Source organism: Nesoenas mayeri, assembly GCF_963082525.1.
Source record: "Nesoenas mayeri genome assembly, contig: SCAFFOLD_97, whole genome shotgun sequence".
Classification (NCBI taxonomy): Eukaryota; Metazoa; Chordata; class Aves; order Columbiformes; family Columbidae; genus Nesoenas; species Nesoenas mayeri.
The window spans coordinates 125,692-142,248 of NW_027660023.1; the positions used below are offsets into that span (position 1 = coordinate 125,692).

General features: G+C 61.5%; 1 protein-coding gene across 1 annotated transcript in view; it reads right to left on the reverse strand.

Annotated features, from left to right (window-relative positions):
* The window catches only part of CHD3 (chromodomain helicase DNA binding protein 3), a gene marked incomplete at its 3' end in the record, with an annotated part of 51,275 nt that overhangs the window by 1,097 nt on the left and 33,621 nt on the right, over positions 1–16,557 (reverse strand). The window contains 15 exon segments of the mRNA XM_080364470.1: positions 194–320; positions 1,378–1,541; positions 3,711–3,906; positions 5,574–5,706; positions 6,596–6,704; positions 6,799–6,912; positions 7,484–7,573; positions 7,666–7,777; positions 8,700–8,812; positions 9,848–10,010; positions 10,540–10,684; positions 12,814–12,947; positions 13,622–13,707; positions 14,649–14,714; positions 15,520–15,697. Of these exon segments, the coding sequence (XP_080220596.1) occupies positions 194–320; positions 1,378–1,541; positions 3,711–3,906; positions 5,574–5,706; positions 6,596–6,704; positions 6,799–6,912; positions 7,484–7,573; positions 7,666–7,777; positions 8,700–8,812; positions 9,848–10,010; positions 10,540–10,684; positions 12,814–12,947; positions 13,622–13,707; positions 14,649–14,714; positions 15,520–15,697 (1,930 nt within the window).

The following is a 16,557-nucleotide window of genomic DNA, read 5'->3' on the forward strand; positions in this document are numbered from 1 at the left end:
GTCCCCCCCACCCATGGACCCAGGCATCCGGGAACCCCAAAGGGACCCAGGCGTGCCCCCACCCATGGACCCAGGCATCCGGGAACCCCAAAGGGACCCAGGCGTCCCCCCACCCATGGACCCAGGCATCCGGGAACCCCAAAGGGACCCAGGCGTGCCCCCCACCCATGGACCCAGGCGTCCGGGCGCTCACCGGTGATGAAGGACCCTGGTGGCATTTGGCTGTAGTTGGCGCCCCCGGGGGGGAGGGGTCCGGCCGGGGGGGTCCCAAAGGTGCCCCCGTAACTTTGGGGGGTGGCGTAAGGACCCGGCGGGAACGTCTGGGGTTGGGGGGGGGGGGGGACATGGGGGTCACCTCCTGTCCCCACTGTCACCTCCCCCAGGGCCACATTGTCCCCAAGTCTGAGCGATGGCCGGGGGAATGAACCCCCCCATTGACACCCAGGGACCCAGGCATCCGGGAACCCCCAAAAGGGACCCAGGAGTACCCCCACCCCCAGGGACCCAGGTGTCTGAGTGCCCCCCCACCCAAGACTGTCCCATATCCCAGTGATGTCCCCAAGTCCCAGTGATGTCCCCAAATCCCAGTGACGTCACCAAATCCCAGTGACGTCACCAAATCCCAGTGACGTCACCAAGTCCCAGTGATGTCCCCAAATCCCAGTGACGTCACCAAATCCCAGTGACGTCACCAAATCCCAGTGATGTCACCAAGTCCCAGTGATGTCCCCAAATCCCAGTGACGTCCCCAGGTCCGAATGATGTCCCCAAGTCCCATCAATGTCCCCAGGACCACAATGTCCCCAATGTCCCCCAGGGCTGGGATGTCCCCAGGTCCCAGTGATGTCCCCAAGTCCCATCAATGTCCCCAAGTCCCAATGATGTCCCCGAGTCCCATCAATGTCCCCAAGTCCCAGTGATGTCCCCAAGTCACAATGACATCCCCAAGTCCCAGTGATGTCCCCAAGTCCCAGTGATGTCCCCAAGTCCCATTAATGTCCCCAAGTCCCAATGACATCCCCAAGTCCCAATGATGTCCCCGAGTCCCATCAATGTCCCCAAGTCCCAGTGATGTCCCCAAGTCACAATGACGTCCCCAAGTCCCAATGACATCCCCAAGTCCCAATGACGTCCCCAAGTCCCTGTGATGTCCCCAAAGCCACAAATCCCCCAAGCCCCATCAATGCCCCCAGGGCCACAATGTCCCCAGTGTCCCCAATGTCCCCAGGTCCCAGTGATGTCTCCAAGTCCCATCAATGTCCCCAGGGCCACAATGTCCCCAGTGTCGCCAGGTCTCCTGGCTGTCCCCAAGTCCCACCAATGTCCCCAGGGCCACAATGTCCCCAATGTCGCCAGGTCCCCGCGCGGGTGACTCACGGGCGGGGGGTGGCTCTCGGTGCCCTTGCTGGCCAGGCGGCTGAGGATGCTGCGCTCCGACATCTGCAGGCGGGCGGCGATGGGCGGGATGCGCGACAGCGTGGCCGGCAGGCGCGTCACGTCCGCCTTCATGTCGCTCAGCAGCTCCTCCAGCTGGTTCAGCACTGGACAAAGGGGGCGGGGAGACACAAAAAGGGGCCGGGGGGGGGGTCCGTCAGCACTGGGGGACCCTCCTGAACCTACTCATAGGTTACTCATAGGTTACTCATTGGTTACTCATAGGCTACTCATAGGTTAATGGGGCTTACTTGGGTTCTATGGAGCAGGGAAGGGTTGGGAAATCAATGGTGAGCCATCCTGAGCCTACTCATAGGTTACTCATACACTACTCAGAGGTTACTCGGAGCTTGATTGGAGCTTATTTGGGTTCTACGGAGCAGGGAAGGGTTGGGAAATCAACAGGGAGCTGTCCCGAGCCTACTCGTATGTTATTCATACATTACTCAGAGGTTACTCGGAGCTCGATTGGAGCTTATTTGGGTTCTATGGAGCAGGGAAGGGTTGGGAAATTAACAGGGAGCTGTCCTGAGCCTACTCGTATGTTACTCATACATTACTCAGAGGTAAATTGGAGCTTACTCAGGCTATACGGAGCAGGGAGGGGTTGGAAAACCAATGGGGAGCCCTCCCGAGTCTACTCACAGGTTACTCATCAGTTAATTGGAGGTTAATTGGAGCTTACTCGGGCAATGCGAAGCGGGGAGAGGGTTGGGAAACCAATGGGGAGCCGTCCTGAGCCTACTCAGATTACTCAGAGCTTCCTCATAGGTTACTCAGAGCCTATTTGGGCTATGGGGAGTGGGGAGAGGGTGGGATACTCAATGGGGAACCATCCCTGGGGTTGCTCATGGGTTACTCATAGGCTGCTCATAGGTTATGCAGAGCTTGCTCAGAAGCTCCGCGGGCTATGGGGAACGGGGAGGGGGTGGGGAAGCAATGGGGAGTCCTCCCACACCTACTCGCAGGTTACTCAGAGGCTACTCAGGCTACGGGGAGCAGGGAAGGGAGAGGGAGGGGAAGGGGAAGCCTGAGGAGCTACTCAAGGGTTACTCCACCTACACACTGGGGGGTGTTTGACCCACTCCGGGATCCTCCTGACGCCCCCAGGGCTACTCGGCCAAGCCCATTTACTCAGGGTTTACTCTCTAGACACAGCAGAGATACTTCAGGTTTACTCCGGGGATACTCCTTAGACACTCTGGGTTTACTCCTTACAATCTGGGGACACTCGGGGGTCACTCCGGTGCCACAACTGGCGACGCCGTTCGATGCACCGGCGCTACTCGGGGTTTACTCATCAAACCCACCAGAGCTACTCGGGGGGGACACACAGGAGGATGCTGGGAAAACCGCGGGTCCTACTCCGGGGATACTCCATTCGTTCTCCCACTCCCAGCATGCACCGGGGCTGCTCCCACCGTCCTCCTTCCTCCCTACTCGGGGTTGGGGTCGGGAAGCGCCCGCGATGCAGCAGCGACTTACTCGGGGTTTACGCGACAGATACTCAGCGGACACAGCGCAAGCGCAAAGCGACAGAGGCCCCCGGCGCCCCCTGGAGCCCCGAGCTGCGCCCGCCTCCCTCTGGGCTTACTCTAAGGTTACTCTGAGCTTACTCAGAGGCCACTCACAGCTTACTCGGAGCTTACTCAGAGCTTATCCAGAAGCTACAGGGGAGCGGGAGTGGGGACTAATCAATGGGGAGTCATCTTGTGAATACACACAGGTTACTCCTCTGAGCTTACTCAGAGGTGACTCACAGGTTACTTGGGGCTTGCTCAGAGGTTACTCAGAGCTCCTTCAGAAGCTACAGGGAGTGGGGGGGGGGTGGTTACTCAATGGGGCACCGTCCCACGCCTACTCAGAGGTTATTCTGAGGCTACTCAGCGCTTACTCTGAGGCTACTCAGAGGTTACTCAGAGCTTATTCAGAACATACAGGGAGTGGGGATGTTGGTTACTCAATGGGGTTGTCCTGGGCCTACTCAGAGCTTACTCAGAGCTTACTCCGAGGTTACTCCGAGGTTACTCACACCCCCAAAACCCCCTCAGGGACCTCCGGCCGCTTCCCCGCCCCCCCCAGCGCCCTTGAAGACCCCCCCAAAAGCCAAAAAAGAAAAGCCCCCAAACCAAAAAAAAAAAGCCACGCAAAAGGATACACGGGGAGGCGGTTGGGAGGGCGAACCCCACTTTAATTGCATAAAGGGGGGTACAGAGGCAGCCGAGGGCGCTACAGGAGGGGGCGGCCGCGCCGGGGCCGGCGCCCCCGCCTCTTACCCTTGTGCAGGACGGCGTTCGCGGGTTTGTTGCCCGCCAGCGACTCCTTGGACAAGTGCTGGTGGCTCTCGGCCAGGCACTCGACCTCGGCGAAGCGCGAGTTGAGCGCCATGGCGGGGTGGCCGGGGTCCTGCGTCATGTTCAGGTAGGCGGCGCGGCGGAGCTGCTCCTCGATCACCAGCGCCTGCTCCAGGAGCTGCGGGGACAACGGGGACAGTGTGGGGGACGTGGGGACAAAGGGGGACGCGGGGGGAGGGCGGCTCGTGGAGGTCGCAGGGGGGGATGTTGAAGAAAAGGGACCCAGGCGTCCGGGTGGGCAAGTGGGAGGTCACAATGTGAGCGTGCACCATGACAAGGTCTGGAGGGGACCCAGGCGTCCGGGCACCCAATTGAGACCTCACAATGCAATCTCACACCACAACAAGGGCTGGAGGGGACCCAGGCATCCGGGTGCCCAACCAAGACCTCACAATGTGATCTCACACCACAACAAGGGCTGGAGGGGACCCAGGCGTCCGGGTGCCCAATTGTGAGGTCCCAATGTGACATCACACCACAACAAGGGCTGGAGGGGACCCAGGCGTCCGGGCGCCCCACTGTGACATCACAATGTGATCTCACACTGTAAGGTCAGGAGGGGACCCAGGCATCCGGGTGCCCAACCAAGACCTCACAATGCAATCTCACACCACAATAAGGGCTGGAGGGGACCCAGGCGTCCGGGCGCCCAATTGTGAGGTCCCAATGTGACATCACACCACAACAAGGGCTGGAGGGTGCCCCACTGTGACATCACAATGTGACCTCACACTGTAAGGGCTGGAGGGGACCCAGGCGTCCGGGCGCACAACCAAGACCTCACAATGTGATCTCACACCACAACAAGGGCTGAAGGGGACCCAGGCGTCCGGGCACCCAACCGAGACCTCACAATGCAATCTCACATCACAACAAGGTCAGGAGGGGACCCAGGCGTCCGGGCGCCGCACTGTGACATCACAATGCAATCTCACACCACAACAAGGTTTGGAGGGGACCCAGGCGTCCGGGCACTGCACTGTGACATCACAATGTGATCTCACACTGTAAGAGCTGGAGGGGACCCAGGCGTCCGGGTGCCCAATTGTGAGGTCCCAATGTGACATCACACCACAACAAGGGCTGGAGGGGACCCAGGCGTCCGGGTGCCGCGCTATGACATCACAATGCAATCTCACACTGTAAGGTCAGGAGGGGACCCAGGCGTCCGGGCGCCACACTGTGACATCACAATGCAATCTCACACCAAACCCCCGTGCAAATGCTCGTGCAACCGTGCAACCCCTTGTGCAAACCCCTGTGCAAACCCTCGTGCAAACCCTCGTGCAAATCCTTGTGCAAACCCTTGTGCAACCTCTTGTGCAACCCCCCATGCAAACCCCCGTGCAAACCCTCGTGTAAACCCTCATGTAAACCCTCGTGCAAGCCCTGCACAAACCCCCATGCAAACCCTTGTGCAAACCCCCATGTAAACCCTTGTGCAAACCCCCATGTAAATCCTTGTGCAACCCCTCGTGCAAACCCTTGTGCAACCCCTCGTGCAAATGCTGGTGCAAATGCCCGTGCAAATCCTTGTGCAAACCCTCGTGCAAACCCTCATGCAACCCCTTGTGCAAACCCCCGTGCACACCCTTGTGCAACCCCTCGTGCAAACCACCGTGCAAATGCTCGTGCAACCCCTCATGCAAATGCTTGTGCAAATCCCCATGAAAACCCTCGTGCAACCCCTTGTGCAAACCCTCGTGTAAACCCTCGTGCAAACCCTCGTGTAAACCCTCGTGCAAACCCTTGTGTGAGCCCTCGTGTAAACCCTCGTGCGCTCACCTTGAACCTCCGCGCCAGGAACTTGTTCTTCATCTCTAGGAAGTTCCCCTTGGCGGCCTCGCCCTTGAAGGGCTCGTTGAGCAGCGCGAAGGCGCCGTCGTTCTGCACGTCCGTCCAGCGCGCGTACCCGTGACTGACAGCTAAGGAATGTCACTGTCACCTGTGTCACCACCAGTGTCCCCACTGTCCCCAGCGGCCCCGTAAACAAGGGTTCAGGGGGACCCAGGCGTCCGGGAGGGACCCAGGAGTTCGGGAGGGACCCAGGAGTCCGGGAGGGGACCCAGGAGTCTGGGTGGGATCCAATGTCCCCAACATCCCTGTACCCGTGGCTGAGCTCTAAGGAATGTCATTGTCACCAGTGTCACTGTCACTGTGTCCCCAACATCCCAATGAATAAGGGTTCAGGGGGACCCAGGCGTCCGGGAGGGACCCAGGAGTCCGGGAGGGACCCAGGAGTCTGGGTGGGATCCAATGTCTCCAACATTCCCCGTACCCGTGACTGAGCACTAAGGAATGTCATTGTCACCTGAGTCACCATCATTGTGTCCCCACTGTCCCCAACGTCCCCGTAAACAAGGGGTCAGGGGGACCCAGGCGTCCGGGAGGGACCCAGGAGTTCGGGAGGGACCCAGGAGTCCGGGCAGGGATCTGATGTCTCCAACATCCCTTGTACCCATGGCTGAGCACTAATGAACATCATTGTCACCAGTGTCACCAGTGTCACTGTCACTGTGTCCCCGGTGTCCTCAGTGTTCCCCTCACCCCCATAACCAAGGGTTCAGGGGGACCCAGGCATCCGGGGGGGACCCAGGAGTTCGGGAGGGACCCAGGAGTCCTGGAAGGACACAGGAGACTGGGAAGGACCCAGGTGTTTGGGAGAGGACTCAGGCGTCCCGGGGGGAACCCAGGAGCCTGGGAGGGACCCAGGCGTGCGGGAGGGGACCCAGGAGTTTGGGAGGGACCCAGGCGTTCGGGAGTGGACCCAGGCATCCGGGGGGGGACCCAGGCGTTCGGGCGGATACAGGACGATCCCGGCCAGCAGCCAATAGTCGTGGCGCCGGTGCCAGATCTCATTGAGCTTCCCCGAGGAGATGGCGGCTCGTTCCTCGTTCTGCCACAGCGTGTGCAACTCTGTGGGGGTTCGGGGTGCAGGGGGGGGGCGTCAGGAGGGGGTGGGGACCCCCCCAAAGCGCCCCCCGGCCCGGCCCCCCTGGGTCCCGCTCACCCGTGAAGCCGCCGTCCGCGATGTTGAACATGAACCGCGGCTTCTCGGGCCGCTCGTCCCGCCGCCCGTTGGCGCGCGGCTCCGCTTTGGGCTCCTTCTCGGCTTTGGGGTCCTCTGCGCAGGGGTCGGTTTGGGGGGGTCAGTGATATGTTGGCACCTTCCCCCCCTTAGACCCCCCCAAACCACCCCCGGCTCCCTCCAGGAAGCCGGAAGCCATTGGAAGCTATTGGCAACCATCAGTAGGCTTCAGAGTGAACACGCCACAATTAAGAGCCCATTGCTCCATGTGCGCCCCTTTGGTTAAGCCCCGCCCCCTCTGCCTCGGCCACGCCCCTATAGGAAGCCAGAAGCCATTGGGAGCCATTGGAAGCCATTGCCAGCCATCAGTAGGCTTCAGAGTGAACACGCCACAATTAAGAGTCCATTGTTCCATGTGTGCCCCTTTGGTTAAGCCCCGCCCCCTCTGCTTTCGCCACACCCCTACAAGAAGACAAAAGCCATTGGGCGCCATTGGCAGCCATTGGTAGCCATTGGAAGCCATCAGTAGGCTTCAGAGTGAACGCGCCACAATTAAGAGCCCATCACTCCAGGTGCATTCCTTTGGTTAAGCCCCGCCCCCTGTGGCTTGGCCACGCCCCCGGGTGCCCCAGGCCCCACCCCCAGCCCAAGCCCCATCCCCCAGCACCTCGTTTTGGGTCCGTGTCCCCCCCGGGTCGCTCTCTGGGTTCGTCCTCAGGGGGTTTCTCGTCACCTTTGTCGGGTCCCTTGTCAGGTTCTATGGGGGGGGACGAGGACATTTGGGGGTCCCCCGGACGCCTGGGTCCCCCCCGGACGCCTGGGTCCCCGCGGGGCGGGGGAGCGGCTGACCTGGCGGGTCCCCTTCGGCCTCGGGGTTCGCGGGTCCCTCGTCGTCCCCCTTGTGCGGCCCCTCGGCCTCGCTGGTGGCGCTTGGGGACGGTGGCGCCTCGGGGACAGGAGCCTGGGGGGACACGGCGGGGACACGGGGTTGGCCCGGACGCCTGGGTCCTTCCTGAACTCCTGGGTCCCCCCCGGACGCCTGGGTTCCAACCCTGGACACCTGGGTCCCCCCCCGGACGCCTGGGTCCCCTTGAACTCCTGGGTCCCCCCAGGGCACCTGGGTTCCCCCAAATGCCTGGATCCCTCCCGGACGCCTGGGTCCCCCCCCGGACGCCTGGGTCCCTCCCAGACACCTGTGTCCCCGCCTTGGATGCCTGGGTCCCCCTGGACGCCTGGGTCCTCACCGGACATGTGGGTCCCCCCGGACGCCTGGGTTCCCCCCAGGGTGACAGTGACATACACGGGGGACAACGAGGGGGAGGGGAGGAGGTGGGGACATTGGGGACAGGATTGGGGACACCGGGAACATTGGGGACACTGGGGACAGGATTGGGGACACTGGGAACATTGGGGACACTGGGAACATTGGGGACACTGGGGATGGGATTGGGGACACTGGGAACATTGGGGACACTGGGAACATTGGGGACAGGATTGGGGACACTGGGAACATTGGGGACACTGGGAACATTGGGGACACTGGGGATGGGATTGGGGACACTGGGAACATTGGGGACACTGGGAACATTGGGCACAGGATTGGGGACACTGGGAACATTGGGGACACTGGGGATGGGATTGGGGACACTGGGAACATTGGGGACACTGGGAACATTGGGCACAGGATTGGGGACACTGGGAACATTGGGGACAACAGGGACGGGACTGGGGACAGGGATGCGAGAGATCTGGGGACGAGAACATGATTGGGGACAGGGACAGAGATGACGGAGTTGGGGACAGTGTTGGGGACGTTGTTGGGACAGTGTTGGGGACACTTGGGGACAGTGTTGGGGACACTGTGGGTTCACCCCGTCACCCACCTCAGTCTCCATCTTCTCGGTCCCTTTGGGCTCCTTGTCGTCCCTGCTGTCACCGTCGTCCCTGTCGGGGGGTGGCCCCGGAGGGTCCCCCCGCTCGCTGGGGGCTGGAGTGGCTGGGACAGGGGACACATCAAACATGGCCCCATGTCCCCCTGTCCCCATATGTCAGTGACCCCCAGGGTTCTAGAGCTCCCCAGTGACCCAAGTCATATCCCCCATCCCCATGTCCCCTTGTCCCCATATCCCCCTGTCCCCCTGTCCCCAAATCCCTGTCCCCATATCCCCCTGTCCCCATATCCCCCTGTCCCCCTGTCCCCAAATCCCTGTCCCCATATCCCCCTGTCCCCATATCCCCCTGTCCCCATATCCCCCTGTCCCCAAATCCCTGTCCCCATATCCCCCTGTCCCCATATCTCCATGTCCCCTGTCCCCCTGTCCCCAAATCCCTGTCCCCCTGTCCCCATATGTCCATGTCCCCTGTCCCCATATCCCCATGTCTCTGTCCCCATATCCCCATATCTCCATGTCCCCTGTCCCCCTGTCCCCAAATCCCTGTCCCCCTGTCCCCATATGTCCATGTCCCCATACCTCCATGTCCCCTGTCCCCATATCCCCATGTCTCTGTCCCCATATCCCCATATCCCCCTGTCCCCATATCTCCATGTCCCCCTGTCCCCATATCTCCATGTCCCCCTGTCCCCATGTCCCCAAATCCCTGTCCCCCTGTCCCCAAATCCCTGTCCCCCTGTCCCCATATCTCCATGTCCCCCTGTCCCCAAATCCCTGTCCCCATATCCCCCTGTCCCCATATCCCCCTGTCCCCATGTCCCCATATCCCCATGTCCCCCTGTCCTCATGTCCCCAAATCCCTGTACCCATGTCCCCATATCCCCATAACCCCATGTCCCCCTGTCCCCAAATCCCTGTCCCCATATCCCCATGTCCCCCTGTCCCCAGTCCCCATGTCCCCCTGTCCCCAAATCCCTGTCTCCATATCCCCCTGTCCCCATGTCCTCATATCCCCATGTCCCCCCTTGTCCCTATGTCCCCATGTCCCCATTTTCCCCCGTCCCCCTGTCCCCATATCTCCATGTCCCCTGTCCCCACGTCCCCCTGTCCCCCGTCCCGATGTCCCCCTGTCCCCGTACCGGGTGTGGGGGGCCGTGGGCTGGGGGGGCCGCTGTGTTCGGGGCTGGGGGGGCCGGTTCGTGCCGGGGACGACGCGCGGGACGAGCGTTTGGACTCCGGGCGCGACTCGGGCGGCAGCTCCGGGAGGCTCCAGCGCCCGTTGATGTGCTCGAACTCCTGCACCTGCGGACCCAGGCGTTCGGGAGGGACCCAGGAGTTCGGGGGGGGACCCAGGAGTTTGAGGGGGGACCCAGGAGTTCAGTGGGGGACCCAGGTGTTCGGGGTGGGGGGGACCCAGGTGTTCGGGGGGAATCCAGGAGTTCTGGGGGGGAACCTGGAGTTCAGGACGAACGCAGGAGTTCAGGAGGGACCCAGGAGTTCGGGAGGGACCCAGGAGTTCAGGGGGAACCCAGGTGTTCGGGGTACCAGAAGTTTGTGAGGGACTCAGAAGTTTGGGAGGGACCCAGGAGTTCGGGGGGGGACCCAGGAGTTCGGGGGGGGACCCAGGAGTTCGGGGGGGGACCCAGGCATCCAAAGAGCCTCAGGCATCCAAGGGAACTTGGGGGAACTCAGGAATTCGGGGGGGAACCCAAGTGTTTGTGTAGGGACCCAGGTATCCAGGAAGGGACCCAGGTATCCGGGGAGGGACCCAGGCGTCCGGGGAGGGACCCAGGCGTCCGGGGAGGGACCCAGGCGTCCGGGGGCACAGTACCTTCTTCTTGACGAGGGACATGACCCCGATGCGGGTCAGGACCTGCTGGCGCGACAGCCCCTCGCGTGGGACCCCGTCCGCGAAGGTCTCGGAGCCGTCAGCCCCCGGTTCGCACAGGTGACGCATGAACAGGGACACGTAGGCCCTGGGGACACCGACCGACACTGTCATTGTCACCCCCCCGGACGCCTGGGTCCCTCCCCGGACGCCTGGGTCCCCACTGAACTCCTGTGTTCTTCTTGCACACTTGGATCCCATTCCAAGTGTCCCTTGTCCCCACAGATCCCATCCCCAGGGTCCCTTGTTCCCAATATCCCTTGTCCCCAGTGTCCCCTGTCCCCCAGGTCCCTTAACCCATAGATCCCATCTCCAGTGTCCCTTGTCCCCAAGGTCCCTTGACCCATAGATCCCATCTCCAGTGTCCCTTGTCCCCAAGGTCCCTTGTCCCCACAGATCCCATCCCCAAGGTCCCTTGTTCCCAATATCCCTTGTCCCCAGTGTCTCCTTGTCCCCAAGGTCCCTTGACCCATAGATCCCATCTCCAGTGTCCCTTGTCCCCAAGGTCCCTTGTCCCCATAGATCCCATCTCCAGGGTCCCTTGTTCCCAATATCCCTTGTCCCCAGTGTCCCCTGTCCCCACGGTCCCTTGACCCATAGATCCCATCTGTAGTGTCCCTTGTCCTCAAGCTCCTTTGTCCCCATAGATCCCATCTCCAGTGTCCCTTGTCCCCAAGGTCCCTTGTCCCCATAGATCCCTTGTCCCCATAGATCCCATCCCCAGGGTCCCTTGTTCCCAATATACCTTGTCCCCAGTGTCCCATGTCCCCATAGATCCCATCTCCAGGGTCCTTGTCCCGATTGTCCCCACAGAACCTGTCTCTAGAGTCCCTTATTGTTCCCAGTGTCCCCAATGTCCTCTGTCCCTGACGTCTCCAATGTCCCAATGTCCCCATGTCCCCCTGTCCCCACATCCCCCTGTCTCCATGTCCCCATGTCCCTCTGTCCCAGTGCCATCAGCCATCCCCATGTCACCGCGCCGTGTCCTGGTTGTGCCGGTTCCAGCCGGAGCCGCCATCGCTCTGGCGAACCCTGTGCCGGAGCTCGACCCCCCGAGGGGACATTGGGGACACCCGGGGGTCACTGTGCGTCGGGGTGAGGGGGACACGGGGGCTCGGCCGCTCCCCAGGAACCCGACGGGGACGGCGCTCGGCTGAGTAAGGGCTCATCATGTGGCACCGTGGGGACAGGGGACATCGTGGGGACATCATGGAGATATGGGGATATGACTTGGGTCACTGGGAGGGCTTTAGGACCCTGGGGGTCACTCAAGGTCACTGGGGGGGCTTTAGGACCCTGGGGGTCATTGGGAGGGCTTTAGGACCCTGGGGTTTCACTCAGGGTCACTGGCGGGGCTTTAGGACCCTGGGGGTCACTGGGAGGGCTTTAGGACCCTGGTGGTCACTCAGGGTCACTGGTGGGGCTTTAGGACCCTGGGGGTCACTGGGGGGCCTTTAGGACCCTGGGGGTCACTCAGCATCACTGGTGGGGCTTTAGGACCCTGGAGGTGACTGGGGGGGCCTTAGGACCATGGGGGTCACTCAGCGTCACTGGCGGGGCTTTAGGACCCTGGGGGTCACTGGTGGGGCTTTAGGACCCTGGGGGTCACTCAAGATCACTGGCGGGGCTTTAGGACCCTGGGGGTCACTGGGGGGACTTTAGGACCCTGGGGGTCAGTCAGGGTCACTGGTGGGGCTTTAGGACCCTGGGGGTCACTGGGAGGGCTTTAGGACCCTGGGGGTCAGTCAGGGTCACCGGTGGGGCTTTAGGACCCTGGGGGTCACTGGGGGGATTTTAGGACCCTGTGGGTCCTGGGATATGGGGACACGGGGATACGGGGACACCATGGGGACACAGGACAATGGGACACACACATGGGCACCCCACATCTTGCCCCAACCATCCCTAATGTGATCACCTGTCCCCAGTGTCCCCACCTGTCCTGGTATCCCAATGTCCCCAACGCCCCCAACGTCCCCAATGTCCCCATTGCCCCCAATGACCCCCATGTCCCTAATGCCCCCAATGTTCCCAACGCCCTCAACGTCCCCAATGTCCCCACTGCTCTCAATGTCCCCAATGCCCCCAATGACCCCCCATGTCCCTAATGCCCCCAATGCCCCCAATGTCCCTGATGCCTCCAATGTCCCCAAGGTCCCCAATGTCCCCAAGGCCCCCAGTGACCCCAGTGTCCCCAATGTCCCCGCTGTCACCCACTTGAACTCCTTCTCGCTCTTCCCCCGCAGATCCCGCACCAACCACTGGGACGTGAAGGCGTCTTGGGGCGGCATCCCCCAGCGCATCACGGCGTTGAGGAACGCCTTGCGCTGCCGGGTGTTGAACCCCAACACCTGCGGGGACACGAGGGGACAAGGGGGGGACACGGTGTGACACCCCCAGTGTTGAAGAACACCTTGCGCTGCCGGGTGTTGAACCCCAATACTTGCGGGGACAGGGGGACTAGGGGGCAGGGGGGGGTCACAGTGATATGGGGACATGGGGACATGACTCGGGGCCAGCGGGGGGGCTCTAGGACCCTGGGAGCACCTCCAGGTCACTCAGGGTCACTGGGACATGGGGATATGGGGACAGGGGGACATAGGGACAGAGGGACAGGGGATATGGGGACATGGGGACAGGGGGATATGGGGATATAGGGATATAGGGACAGGGGGACATAGGGGCAGGGGATATGGGGACATAGGGACAGGGGGATATGGAGATATAGGGACAGGGGGACATAGGGACAGGGGATATGGCGGACATGGCGGATATGGGGATATGGGGATATAGGGACAGGGGGACATGGGGACAGGGGGACATGGGGACATGGGGACAGGGGGATATGGGGACATGGGGGATATGGGGATATGGGGACATAGGGACAGGGGGACATAGGGACAGGGGGACATGGGGGATATGGGGATATAGGGACAGGGGGCATGGGGGATATGGGGACATGGGGGACATGGGGATATAGGGACAGAGGGACATAGGGACAGGGGGACATGGGGTCAGGGGTCACCTCAATGTTGCCCCCTACGCGGGCCAGCAGTGGGGGGAGGGGTTTGTCCTTCTCGTTGCGCAGCTGCCGCTTGGACTGACGGCGGCCTGGGGGGAGGGGCAGGGTGGTCAGCACCCATCCCCCCCCCCATCCCCCCCGAACCCATCCCCCACCCTGACCCCCCACCCAGCACCTGTCCCCCCCATCCTGAACACCCCCCAACACCCCCCCCCCACCCCACCCCTCACCCAAGATGTGGGAGGGGGCTTGGGGACACCAGGGGACATGGAGGGGACACAATGGGGACATGGGGGGACTCAGGGACACATGGAGGGACATATACCGGGGCATATATGGGGACATGGGGATGTGACTCAGGGTCACCGGGGGGCTCTAGGATCCTGGGTGTCATTCAGGGTCACTGGGGGGCTCTAGGACCCTGGGAGTCACTGGGTGTCACTGGGGGGCTCTAGGACCCTGGGGGTTATTTGGGGTCACTGGGGGGGACTCTAGGACCCTGGGGGTCACTGGGTGTCACTGGGGGGGACTCTAGGACCCTGGGGGGGACTATGGGGCTCTAGGACCCTGGGGGTCACTGGGGGGGACTCTAGGACCCTGGGGGTCACTATGGGGCTCTAGGACCCTGGGGGTCACTGGGGGGGACTCTAGGACCCTGGGGGTCACTATGGGGCTCTAAGACCCTGGGGGTCACTGGGGGGGACTCTAGGACCCTGGGGGTCACTATGGGGCTCTAGGACCCTGGGGGTCACTGGGGGGGACTCTAGGACCCTGGGGGTCACTATGGGGCTCTAGGACCCTGGGGGTCACTGGGGGGGACTCTAGGACCCTGGGGGTCACTATGGGGCTCTAGGACCCTGGGGGTCACTGGGGGGGACTCTAGGACCCTGGGGTCACTATGGAGCTCTAACACTCTGGGGGTTACTTGGGGTCACTGGGACATGGGAACATGGGGACAGGGGGACATGGGGACACAGGTGACACGGGGACACGGGTGACACGGGTGACAGGGTTTCCCGCTGGCACTGACCCTCGGGCCGCTCGTCGAAATCCTCGTCCTCCTCCTCGGATCCCACCGAGTACTCGGACTGGTTGTCTGGGGAGAGCAGCACGGGCTCCTGGTCACACCAGTTCGGACCAGTGCCCTCCCAGTGCCCCCCCAGAGCCTCCCAGTGCCCCCCCAGTGTCCCCCAGTCCCTCCCAGTGCCCACCTTGGTCCTACTGGGCAGCCTCATTGTCATTGACCCACCTGTGCAGCCTCTTCCCCTTGACCAGGTTCTTCACCAGTCCCTCCCAGTACCTCCCAATGTCTCTCAGTGTCTCCCAGTCCCTCCCAGTTCATCCCAGTGCCCTCCCAGTTTGTCCCAGTCTCTCCCAGTACACACGCTGGTCCTCCTGGGTGGCCTCATTGTCATTGATCCCCCTATGCAGCTTCTTCCCCTCAACCAGGTTCTTCACCAGTCCCTCCCAGTCCCTTCCTAATGCCTCCCAGTCCCTACCAGTCTCTCCCAGTTCATCCCAGTGCCTCCCAGTTCATCCCAGTGCCCACCTTGGTCCTCCTGGGTATCATCATTGCAGTTGACCCACCTGTGAAACTCTTGACCATGTTCTGCACCAGTGACTCCCAGTGCCTCCCAATCCCTCCCAGTTCATCCCAGTGCCTCCCAGTCCCTTCTTAACGCCTCCCAGTTCATCCCAGTGTCTCCCAGTTCGTCCCAGTGCCTCCCAGTTCGTCCCAGTGCCTCCCAGTTCATGCTGGTGCCCACCTTGGTCCTCCTGGGTGGCCTCATTGTGGTTGGTCTGCTTGTGGAACCTCTTCCCCTTAACCAGGTTCTGCACCAGTGCCCTCCCTGTCCCTTCCTAATGCCTCCCAGTGCCTCCCAGTTCATCCCAGCGCCCACCTTGGTCCTCCTGGGCGGCGTCGTTGTAGTTGACCTGCTTGCGGACCCTCTTGCCCTTGCCCAGGTTGCGGGCCAGGTCCTCCTGCTGCTGCTCGTAGTGGTGCCGCAGCAGCTTCTCCCAGTAGTCGGGGTCCACGTTCTCCTCCTGCTTGATGATCTCGCGCTCGATCTCCTCGATCTGCAGACGCACGGACACGGTGGGACAGGGGGACACGGGGACAGGGGGATATGGGGACAGGGGGACACCAAGAGGTGGCCCCAGCGCCAGCAGCGCCGTGGTCGCCATCGTCGCCACCTCCATCAGGTTCATCAGCCCATCGCCTTCATCATCCCCATCTTCATCATCTTCATCATCTTCATCTCCATCATCCCCATCCTCATCATCCCCATCATCTTCATCATCTCCATCATCATCATCTCCATCATCCCCATCCTCATCATCCCCATCATCTTCATCATCCCCATCATCATCATCTCCATCATCCCCATCCTCATCATCCCCATCATCTTCATCATCTCCATCATCATCTCCATCATCCCCATCCTCATCATCCCCATCATCTTCATCATCTCCATCATCATCATCTCCATCATCCCCATCATCTTCATCATCTCCATCATCATCATCTCAATCATCCTCATCATCCCCATCCTCATCCCATCACCATCATCACCTCCATCATCCCCATCCTCACCATCTCCACCATCCCCATCATCCCTACCACCCCCAATCTCACCTCCATCCCCATCATCTCCATCATCCCCATCCTCATCTCATCATCATCATCTCCATCATCCTCATCATCCCCATCCTCATCCCATCACCATCATCATCTCCATCATCCTCATCACCCCCACCACCCCCAATCTCACCTCCATCTCCATCATCCTCATCATCCCCATCCTCATCTCATCATCATCTCCATCATCCTCATCATCCTCATCCTCATCCCATCACCACCATCACCTCCATCATCCCCATCCCCATCATCTCCACCACCCTCATCACCCCCACCACCCCCAATCTCACCTCCATCC